The 11496-nt window shown below is 48.0% G+C and overlaps 1 protein-coding gene across 1 annotated transcript; it reads right to left on the bottom strand.

Annotated features, from left to right (window-relative positions):
- Positions 1–3279: 3279 nt before the first annotated feature.
- Positions 3280–6320, bottom strand: MSX1 (msh homeobox 1). The gene is made up of 2 exons (XM_067556439.1): positions 5850–6320; positions 3280–3950 (listed from the first exon to the last, which is right to left on the bottom strand). The coding sequence occupies exons 1-2, from the start codon at positions 6310–6312 to the stop codon at positions 3280–3282; spliced, it is 1134 nt and encodes a 377-aa protein (XP_067412540.1). The 5' UTR covers positions 6313–6320.
- Positions 6321–11496: the final 5176 nt, after the last annotated feature.

Below are 11496 nucleotides of genomic sequence, written 5' to 3'. Positions count from 1 at the left end.
CGCCAGCACCCTCAAGTTGAAAGGAAAACAGCCATTCTCATTTCCAACTGCCCACTGAGCTCCTTAAGGCGACAAAGACACAAAAGTGAGTTTTATTTGCTGGTAAGCCAGAGGCAAGAAAAAGAAAAGCCAACTCCCCCTTAAAAAGAGCCGACAAATCCTTTTTGCTCTTTTGTGTGAGCTTTTCCTATTCACATGGAGCGTTCATCCGTGTGATTCCCAACTTATTGTCATTACTTAGTTATTAATTGTTCTCATCTGGGTTTAATTGAGCAACCAGGGACTTTACCCCTAGGGCGGGGTGGGGGACCTAAAGGAAAGACACGTTCAGTAGGAATCGTTGCTTCAAATACACATCCCAAGTAGACATAATTAAAAAAAATAATGACTGAAAGAGAGAGATGAAAGGGCATCGCCGGGATTTGAAATCTCAGCGTTATTTTGATTATATCACTTTAATATCCACCCAAAGGTGCAGCCAGAGGTAGGGGTGACAGCCCCTAGCTTCCCAAAAGCAAATAGTGTGTTGCCTGAAGACCTTGGGTTGACTCCTGCCGTCTGATCTTTTGAAAAGAGGGTCTCAAGGTAAATTTCGGTACAAGATCTAATCTCAGAAGAGGCAATGTTATCCCAGTCCAGCCAGAACGTGGGAAATCGCCAGCATCTCGGTGTGTCTCACCACACAGCACGGGGGTCTGCGCTGTTGTCATGATCACAGCCGCCCTCATTTTCACAAAGCAGAGAAAAGACATGACAAAAAGACAGACCAACAAGAAAAAAAAAAAAAAAAAGGAAAGGACCAGGGAAATGAGGAGCGAGAGAAAAGACAGCGAGGAGAAAGATGAGAACGGGGAGATTAGAAAAGCAGGCGCTTGAGAAAGTGGCTAGGCGCAGGTATGTTGTGCTGAGTTGTTGAAAGCATCACTGATATTTAGAAGATGATAAAAGTCCCGCTTCGCCCCTAGCTACAGCCTAGCTGGAGCCATGTAGTGCCTGCAGAAGATTGCCTTGGCTCATTACGGCAATTATTTCCCTTCTAACTTTGCCGCAACCTTAACGTTTTGAATTGCTGGAAATGAAAGCAGGGCAGAGCTCTTGCTTGAACGCAAAGACAAAAAGACAGAGAAAATCCTTCCCTAACGACCCCTTCGCCAAACGAAATCAGATTGAGTGGCACGGCTCGGAAGAATTTATGGGGAGCATTCATGTCACAGCAACAATGGGCGTACATAGGAGGGGACTTCATTATACTTCAGCGCGGTCGGATCTTGTGTGTTTAGCTGGAGTCGGGGGGTTTCAGACCAAACGTTTCCTCACCCCGTGTTTCGAGATCTGCCTTAGCAGAGCAAACGTGGCTCGGCGCTGGTGCCCCTCGCCTTTTGGTAGGCTCTCTTAGTAGGTTTTTGCCTTGCAATACCAGAGAAGACGAGTGCCACCGCCCCAGGCTGCCCACCGGGGTCTTTCGCAAGTTCCCCCGCTGTCACCGAATACCTGCGATGGCTCTGACTATTTTCTAACGCTGACACGTTCAGACTCCAGTCCCCGCCGGGTTGACACTGACCTGTGTCCGCGTTAGGAGTCCAGGGAACGCGGGGGCCCGCGGAGCTCTCCAGGCGCCAGCGCTGAGCTGAATTTCGATCCGACAGGGCCCAAGGGCAGAATGTCTGAGCTGCTAGCTGCCCCCCGCCCCCCACCCCTTTCATGTAAGGTCTGTCCCCTCCGCGGCCCAGTTCGTTGGCCCCCATTAATGGCGCTGCCGGCCCAGACATCCAACATCAGGCATGGATGGGTCCAGTCCCCCTCTATACACCGAACCGTCCTCCAGGGAACGCCCTTGCAGCCTTGCCCCTCAACCCCAAGGATGGCAAACCCTCCCCCCTAGGGTATGACAGGACGGACTAGCTCGCATCCTCCGTCCCCATCTTCCCTGCCGGCAATATCCCCTCACTGAGCACACCCTGTTACCTACATCCTCGGGGCGACTCCGAGAGGTGTCAGCCAGGGCTACCTTCAGCTCCCTGCGCATTCCCTTCCGCCACATCGAGCCTGGAAATCCTCAGCCTGCAGCCTGGCGGAGAAGAAGCGTTCACCCTTCCCACCCCCCTTTCCCGGGGCTGTGCCACCAAGTTATGTTTTGCCCTAGCCCGGTTAAGGTCAGATAAGAAACCAACTTCCCCTCCCGAGCGCTTTCATGCTCCCGGCTGACTTGGGGACTTCTGGACTAGACGAGTTGCTGCTCACTTCACAAATTGGGGCTGGTGAAATGTGATTATTCGGGCGGGGGACATTATTCAGTTCAGACAGACTTCGAAGTACTTTGGGACAAGCAAGTGAGCACTTGCTTCTTCAAGCAGGGAGCTGAGACTCAGCATTGCTGGTGCATCTCTCCTCTTCATGCCAGGCTTCTGACATTGGCCGAGCAATTCCTTTTGAGTCGAAATGGTTGCATGGGGTCGGGATGTTTATTTCGCATTAGAGAAGACGAGGGGGAGCTTTTAAGAAGTAAAATTCAAGCAGCGCCAGGAGTACAACAGAGAAGCCCTAAAAATAGGTTACAAGGCCATGCAGCACGTTTGAGGTGTATAACACTGGCCCAGGGAAAGTATTTCTCTGCCTGGGTGCTGGCTGGGGAATCTCAGCTATCTAGTGACCGCACCAGAACAAATCCAATCCGTTAGTTCAGTTCTAGTGTGGAGACAAAGGACAATCAAAATACTCCAAGCACTGTAGCTTAAAATTAATTTATTTAACAAATATAGCTATAATATAAATGATAATAAAATTTCAAATATACAGTATATTACATAGTACACAGAGCTCCTTCCAAAGGAGCTGTTGGAGGAAGAAACAGATAACAGACAACGCTGTTAAATGGATACTGCGGGGCTATTTTACATTTCGTCTCTTTCTTGCTGGAGAGAGAGAAAAAGTGTCATTCAGCCTGTGTCTTTTCAATTCCAGGCCAGCCCTTCCCACCTAAGACAGTGTCAGTGGTCTATCCCCAAACTCTGGTGCTGCTTGCTTGCAATGTCCCCGAGTTAGCCTGGGAAGGGATTGGGGTTTGGGATCACGGCCTCTTGTCCGCCCTGGGAGGAGGTTTGATGTTTTAGGCTCCTTCTGGTGGGGGAGTGGAGGAAGGACCAGCTTGTGGGTACCCCTGGAGAGATCGGATCACCGTTTAAACGCAGCGAGGGTGCAAGAGGATAAAGAACTAAGAGAGGCGAACAAAGCCAGACTTGGGGGCCGAGCCCGGGGGCTGGAAGCCTCAGCAAAGGGGTGTTAGGAACTTCGCATAGTGTGAGGAGCCTGGAACCGGGGCGAGAGGCGCTGGGTGGGTGGGGTGGGGAAGTGTGTGTGTGTGGGGGCGTGCGCTTGAAAGCCAAGCGGGCGCTCAGTGGGGACAAGTGGGCTAGGCAGGGACAGGAGCTGGCTCCCTGGCTTTTGAGGGAGGTCGGGGCGGGAGGCAGGCGGCAGTCTGGGGAAGGGAAGGGGGGGGAGGTCCGTGCGCCCCGCTGCGCTATATGTTAGGTGGTACATGCTGTATCCCACGTGAGCCGTGTACAGTCCCACGGGAGCCACCGGCAGCCCCGCCCGCTGGAAGGGGCTGGAGGCTCCATACAGGGAAGCGCCCGCCACCGCCGGGCCGCCCAGAGGGAAGGAGATGCCGAAAGCGGCCGGGGGCAGCATGGGCTTGGCTGCCATCTTCAGCTTCTCCAGCTCGGCCTCCTGCAGTCTCTTGGCCTTGGCGCGCCGGTTCTGGAACCAGATCTTCACCTGGGTCTCGGTGAGGCTCAGCGAGCTGGAGAACTCGGCTCTCTCGGCGATGGACAGATACTGCTTCTGCCGAAACTTCCGCTCCAGGGCCAGCAGCTGGGCCGTGGTGAACGGGGTCCGAGGCTTCCTGTTGGTCTTGTGCTTGCGCAGGGTGCAGGCCGGGGGGCTCAGCCGCCCTGGGGGTGGGGAGAAGGGGCAACAAGGACACACACACACACACACACACAAAAAAAAGCAACGGATTAATAGCACGTCGCACCCGGCACCAGGCAAGGCTGCAGAGCCGCTACCGGGCGCAGGCTTGTCAAATTCACATGCAGTGCCCCGCATCCTGGAGGGGTGGAGAGAGACAGGGCTTCATTCCACCACCCCAGTCACATTCAGATCCTGCCCCCGCGGCCCGAGTGCAGGGAGCTGGGGGGCCTGGAGCGGGCCCATCTCGAATGACTATGGCAGTTTTTGAAGTAATCTCCCTCCTTCTGAGGAAGAGGGTGGTGCTTGCCAAAGAGCATCTAACAAAGGGTTCAAAACTCTCCCCCAAATGGTCACAGCCCTAATGATACCGACTAGTGTCCTCTGAGGGCTCAGAGCTCGATCACCAGCTGTCTGGCTTCATACAGAGCTCCCTACAAAATGCTTTGCATTGGGACAGGTGACCGCATACTCAGCGCCGCTTACTTTTTAATACTCGAATGAACTGATGTATAAGACACAAAAAGGGGTGATGGTGTTAGCCCAGGACAGAGAGGGGAAGACCCCCAATAAAGTGTCTGTGTTGTCTTTTTTATTGGCCTAGCAAAAAATAAATAAAACAGGCAGGCCTTCTCAGGCTCCCACCCTCTTCATTAGGCCCCTGGGAAAGAGATTAAGCATGTAATTAATTATGAGCTCTGAATTAACACTGTCGCTCTATTGCCCTTCAGAGTCCTATGGCCTAATTTAAAATGTTAAAAAAGACTCTCCAAACCCTGCTCCATTTATTTTTAATTAAAAAAAAAAAAAAAAAAAAAAAAAAAAAGCTTCTGGTTATTTTGTAAAATAAATAAATGGAAGCCATAAAAATAGGCACACAATTCACTTTTGGAGACTGGGCTCTTCTCAAGGGCCTTTGAAAGAGTTTCACAGTGCTGAACTCTATATGGCAACAGGGGTATAAATCAAATCCTGCTCGTTTTATTTGGTAAGGCAAGAAAAATTTGGCCCACAAAGAATCAGAGATAGAGTCCTCTGCACTGAGTTTACAGAATTTCTGGAACTCTGCGTAATAACTAGACGTGACTTTTTTTTTTATAACTCCTCCGGATTGATATTCTTAGAATTTCACTTATATCAAGAATAAAGTAGAAAACATCTATAACTGCAGATTTATGTGCTTTCAAAATAAAACACTGGCAATTATAGAACTTGCTGTCATGACGCCTGTAAGAGTCCCAGGACAGAAGCATCAGGATTTAAGAATCTGAGCTAAGCGTATCGCTATAAAATAATACAAACAACTTTCAACAGAAACACCGCTGAGCTGAAACCATGATTGCAACATATGTATGGTCCGTTCAAATCAAAACTTGAGCTGACACAGGCAATCAGGTATTTTCCCCCACACACATTTGGTACGAGAAATTTCAATTCCTCCCTTGCATTTGAAACTCTGAATCTGCGGTCATTAGAAACATTTTAAATACGTTTATTTTTAAAAGATATCATGTGAAACGTGCTTGGGGAAAAAAAAAAGAAATAAATTGCACGGGACCTGCAGGATAGCTAACTCATCCTAAGCGGAACTCCAGTTCTAGTGATCTGCAAGGGTAGTCCCAAAGGATTCAATGCAATGCGATGTAGAAATGGCTTTGAATGAGTTTTTGCTTTTATGTGGGGACAGAGAGACAGGGGCGGGGAGGAGAAATAGGGACTTCTCTAGAATGAAATTTAAAATTAAGTAGCAGAGGGCCTCCGATATTGAGTCCTGCAGCATTCCCCTGTGATCAGGAGTTTGCGCTCTAGTGCGTATAACACATACGGTATCGTGCTGTATTTACACGTTCAATTTCGCAACGCGAATCGGATCTTCTACTTACTAGGGGGAGGCGGGGAGAACCTGGGGTTCTGCATCCAGGCCGTCCTCTCTTGCTTCTCGGGGCTTTCCGATTTGACAAGTGCATCTTCGGGCAATTTTACTAGTCCCCCGACAGAAAAATGGCTGTTGAGAGGCAGCGGGGAAGCCGGCGTCTCTGCTGCCACCGCCACCGATAAGGATCCCACCCTGGGACTGAGGGAAGTCCCGGCAGCCAGGGGCACGGCCACTTCGGGGCTGGTGGCGATGCTGTCTCTGCCCCCCGGCTTCCTGTGATCAGCCATGAGCGCCTCCACGCTGAAAGGCAGGAGGGAAGGGGAAACTTTGGGCTTGTCACTCTCCTCCTCTCCCCCCATCGCCGCCACGCTCGCCTGGATGCAGCTGCTGGGCTTGCTGAAAGCAGACGCGGGAGACTCCTCGATTTTGACCCCGATCTGTACAGTAGTCATATCAACACCGGGGGCCATGCAGAGGCAGTCCTCCTTCCCCCACCTCCGCGCTAAGTCAGGGCAGCAACTCCTCCGCTTCGCTTTCGGCTGGGTGTGTGTTTGTGTGCGTGTTTGTGTGTGCGTGTGTGTGTGTGAGGGGGGGGGGGTTGGCACTTTTCTGTCCCAGCTCCCAGCCGGCCTTGTTAATAAGGCAAAGCGAACTCCGGAGCTGCCCAACCAGCGCGCAGAGGGGAGGGACGACCGCTTCCCATTGGACGCGGCGCTGGACTTCGCTGCTATCAACAGGCCGCACTGCCTTCTTGCTCCCCCTGAACCGCGGGGATGTGAGTGGGAAACTTTCCTCTGGAGTAAATTCGGTGCCTGGCTCTTGTCTTTTGCAATAATGGCTCCTGTTCAAGTCTCGTACGTTCCAATCACGTCGGGGGCTTGTTGGTTTGGTTTGGTTTGGTTTTTCCTGCGCTGGAAATTCTATGCACTGCACATTTCTAAGCCCGAGATTGTTGGGGGTTTTTTTTTCAATGTAAAGAGCACGGCAGTTGACGCTATCTGGATCCATTTCTTGTGGTGGGTTTGTTTTTAAATCTACGGCAATGAGGAATATAACACCAGCTCCCACGTAGGAAAATATCCTCAGGGTTTATGTCCGATAAACGCCCGGGGCGCTTTGTGAAGGGTAGAAAAGAGGCAAAGGAATAACATATAGAAATATGAATAATGCACGCTGGGCTGCCCGTAGTGTGACCTCACAATGTGATTCCGTATAGACTCCATCAGCTGTCGGCGCATTCCAAACACGGAGATCATTTTTAAATGCGCAGACGTCGTGTAAAATACAGTGTTTATGTGTATATGTGTCTGTACGCCTATACATACAGAACTGAAGTGTGATATATTTCATTGAATACCCGTGGGTGGACATATAATAATATTTAATAAAATACGCCTTAACGTAAAAAGAAAACCTAAGCTCATCGACACATTAAAAGGCTTATTTTCTTTTGTAACTTTGTTTTACGATCCCGATCTTTGTGCCCGGGACGGATGTGCAGTAAAACTGAGCAGCTCTCTAATAATGTGATTGGTCACTGCTGAGAAAAGTTTATTGATAGCTGCAGGGCTCTAATGTCCTAGAAACACAAGAGGCTCTTGCAGTCATTTAAGGATAATTATCTAAACCGGGAGGGACAGCGAATTCCCTTTCATTTTAAGTGGACCCAATACAACTTGTAGGATATGAGCATATAGATCATGAAATGAATTGATATAATAGAAATGTTATTTAGTTGATCAGTGACAGATCTGATTGAAATGAATTCTCTTATGTATGCACATATAAGATAATTAATCTATGTATTCATATATACACAAATCATCTTTATATAAAGGATCATATATCATATACACAACAAAATATTGTAGTATACCATAGATATAAACACAATAAAATATTATACTGTATGTGTAACATTGTGTTGTTTATATGATATATCCTCCTTTAAAGATGATTTATGTACGTTAAACTATGCACGGGTGTATATACATATTGACGCCCACACATCTATACACACGTATAGAATACGAGTTAAATGTATTGCATTCTACTACCACATTTCATTAATGCAGGACCCGTACATTTTCATTTAAAATCCGGCCATGCAAACGATTTCAAATAATGCGATCGCGTTTATAGTTTGCTGTTGTTGCTGTCACAAATCTATCGCCCCTGCCTTCGCTGGTATAGCCATGTGGGATTTACAAATTCTGCCCAGCCTCCCTTCTGCAGTCTGGTGGGAATGAAGAGCAACATCCCCCCCCCACCCCCCTCCCCCCATACACACACTCCCCGCAGCTCCTATCGATCCTTCTGAGGGGGCTGGGTCAGTCCGATGGGGTGAGTGGCTTCTCCGAGAAGCGGCTGCATTGCTAATTGCGAGAATAAACAATCTGTCACGATTAGTCAGTGCCTCTAATAGGCAGACAAGTGATGTTGTTTTTAGGCGCCAGCAGCGGTCTGATCAAAGGCTTCGACTGGAGGGGGGGACTATTGAGGACGTTAACCCGCATCAAGGGAGCAAGACGCCTTAGCCCTGGGACATCAGCACATTCAGCCTGACAACATTAGTTTGCTCTACCAATCACACGACATTTTCCCAACCCCTGGTGCTGGGTGCGGGGCACCATTTCTTTTTTATTCCTCAAATAAGAAATCTTTTTTTTTTTTAATTAAAGTAAATGTTGGCCATTGATTCTACAGGTGGGGACCTTATTTCTGGCTCCCCAACGCAGCCGCGCAAAAGGAAAGGGGACAATGTGTTTGTTTGACCCGCTGGCAGCCGTTGGGGTTGCTTTCGATCTCCTTGTTTTGATGGAAACCTGACTGGGAAATACATTATTGAATTGGTTTGTTAGTGGTGGGTGTTGCTGGGGTTTTAGGGAGTGAGCGGGTATCCCATTCTGAGATCCCGCCCATTGGGAGTTGTCAGGATGAGATAATTATGAGCTTATTTATCTCCCAGCAATGCAACGCTTGATGTTTATTTCTGTCATTCCTGGTGGGATTTTAATCATTGTCGCATAGCAAGGGCTTGATTGAAACTCGCATGCTGGCAAACGCTTTGCTTGCAAAGGAAAATCCAGTAACGTTTCTTTCATTAAAGAATAAATACACATTTTTTAAAAATAAACATCCAAGCTCACAATTCAGGAGGAAGAGATCAGCTGTACCTCCATGCAACGAAATCTCCCCTGATATTGCTTTATACGTTTAGCAGAAGGATTTTAATAGCAAAACTTTTCCTGCGTGTCCTGCTCTACTATGGAGGATCTAAACGCTGAGGGATGTTAGAAAATGTTCTTTGCTTGTGTTATGATGACACTGTGACATCCGCTTTTCAATAGCTCTCAGGCATTCCCCTTTCTGGGCTCGCCGAAATTCCGAAGTGAAGTGAGGGCAGGAGGCTGTTTTATTGGTGCCTGTTTCAGTCCAGTGTTTTTATTGGAATTCGCGGAGCTTCGGCAAGGCGCTTGCTAGATGACAAGATTGGGCAATTAGCATCCCAAACAGTCCAGTTTAATACAATGAATGTGCTAGGAAAACCGATTACCTATAGCATTTTATTTCAGTGTGAATACGATCATAAGAAGGAGGGGGGGGAGGAGAAAAGGCAGCTCTAAGCCAATTCAGGGCATTGTCTGCCTTTTGTAAATGTTACTTTTGAATTAGTGCGGAGAAATAAGAAAGAGAGGGTTGAAAAGACGGCGGCTTTCTTTTGTCTTAGGTTACTGGAGATCAGACAGCCCTGCAAAGTACATGACAGGTTTTGCAGACGGGGAAACGAGCCACTCCATAAACCGAAATGTAAAGGCACCCTGGACCAAAGTGCCCATGTGCTTGCATTTATCAGCACGGATGTCCTACACTGAGATGGTTTGGAAAGATGCATCAAACTATGCGCGTGATATTTACAGACGTCCAGTTCATTATGTGGCTGGGTCTTTATGGAAACTTCCCAGAGATGAACCCACATTCCTAGTGTTAAAATTGTCCTGCAGACTTACTACCTTCTCCGAACGCTAAGACCCCCCCCCCTCCTCTTTTCCACCCCTGAACCTTAATAAAGCGAAACGAGCTGATCAAACATTCTTAACTACTTGTAAGGCTAGAGACAACTGGTAGGCTGCTCCTGAGATTACCAAGAGTGGTAATTTTGTTGGTCGAACAAGCCCCTGTTGCAAAGGCGTCCTTGTCTCTTTAAGACTCGGAGGGGCTGGAGGCTGAATGGAAGGCACTATTTCAAGTGGCCCAAATTAATTTGATCGCGACATTATGATGCACTTGGAAAAGATGAAAGAAAAGGCTGGCCGTCTCCTCCAAGATCTCTATAATTATAGATAATATATCCTATTTCAAAGCAATTAGCTCAATCAGGCGTAACGAGGCACTTTGCTGCCAGGGAGTAACAATGCCTTACGGTTATTTAAGCTTCAAGATGTCAAGCAGACTCCGAGACTCTTAGCTTTGCCCAAAAGGGAACTTGGCTCTCTTGGTGAAAGACCCCGTGGCAAACGCAGTGGTTTCCCTCAGTGACAACGCGTCTTTAGAAGAAGAAAAAAAGAAAAGAACCCTCAGCCCCCCCCCCCCCCACACACACACACACACACACCCCTAAAAAAAAACCCAAACTCTGTCAAAGGTGCCAACTTTCCCCTAAAGAAGGTCAGCATCACGTCTATAGACGATTGGGTCTGTGATGGTGAAAACACTACTACAACATGAATACCGTAGCACTACTGCTGGTATCTAGTCAGAAGAAACTGACCTCAGTGCTAGTTTTCCCTCCCTCGGCATTACTCTACCAGTCTTTAGACCACAGATTTTAGGCTTCTTTTGTTTTCCACGCCGCTCATTCATTCATTCATTCATCCGTCCGTCCGTCCCTCCATTTCTTTCTTTATTCCTTCCTTTCTTTTGATTTTATTCTGAATATTTTTCATTTGATCTAGAGGATAAAAACATCCATTGGATGAGTTCATCGTCGAGCCTCGCCAGCAAATATGATCTAATTGGATTCCAAACAACTTCCGTTCATTCATTTTCTGCCATCAACGGGCCTGATCCTACCCCCATCTCAACCAAAGGGAGTGTGAGGGTCGACTTCTAAAGGAGCAAGATTGGGCCCAAAGTTTATTTCTGCTCAGCAGCAGCCTTTCCCGTGTGGCCTGAGGGACTTGGCATTTCCATATTAGCTCTTAACCTGCGTGGTTGCTTTGAGGGTGTTCGTGTAACTGCCTTTACATTTTAAAATTAACGGCTACCCCTTTTTATCTTAACCATTAAACACGTAGAGATGACAAGGTTCCCAAAGGAAAATACAGAATCCCAGCAAAAGACTATAAATTATATCCTTCTGTGCGTTAGAACTGAGTTGCCTTTTTTGCATACATAAATACATCTGCCGGGGGGGGGGGATGCAGAGTTTAATACTGATGCTAAAATCCACCCAGCCTAACGTCAAAAAAAGCTGAGGTTCAGTGCAATTTCTGAGCAGTCACAGAAGACTCGAGGGGTGCGTGAAAGGAATGCGGTGATGTTATTTCAAGCGCTGATTGCCTAGAAATGGTTAGGAAGCGCTTATATAGATGTGCTGGGGGCCCGATCGTTAAATTGTGGAGCAGGCTCGTCTGTCTGGACATCACCGTACT

The sequence above is a fragment of the Emydura macquarii genome, unplaced genomic scaffold (assembly GCF_026122565.2).
Source record: "Emydura macquarii macquarii isolate MOO-44397 ecotype Brisbane River unplaced genomic scaffold, CSIRO-AGI_Emac_v2 contig_1768, whole genome shotgun sequence".
Classification (NCBI taxonomy): domain Eukaryota; kingdom Metazoa; phylum Chordata; order Testudines; family Chelidae; genus Emydura; species Emydura macquarii.
The sequence above is the reverse complement of the archived record's forward strand: the minus strand, read 5'-3'. Positions and strand labels throughout refer to the sequence as shown.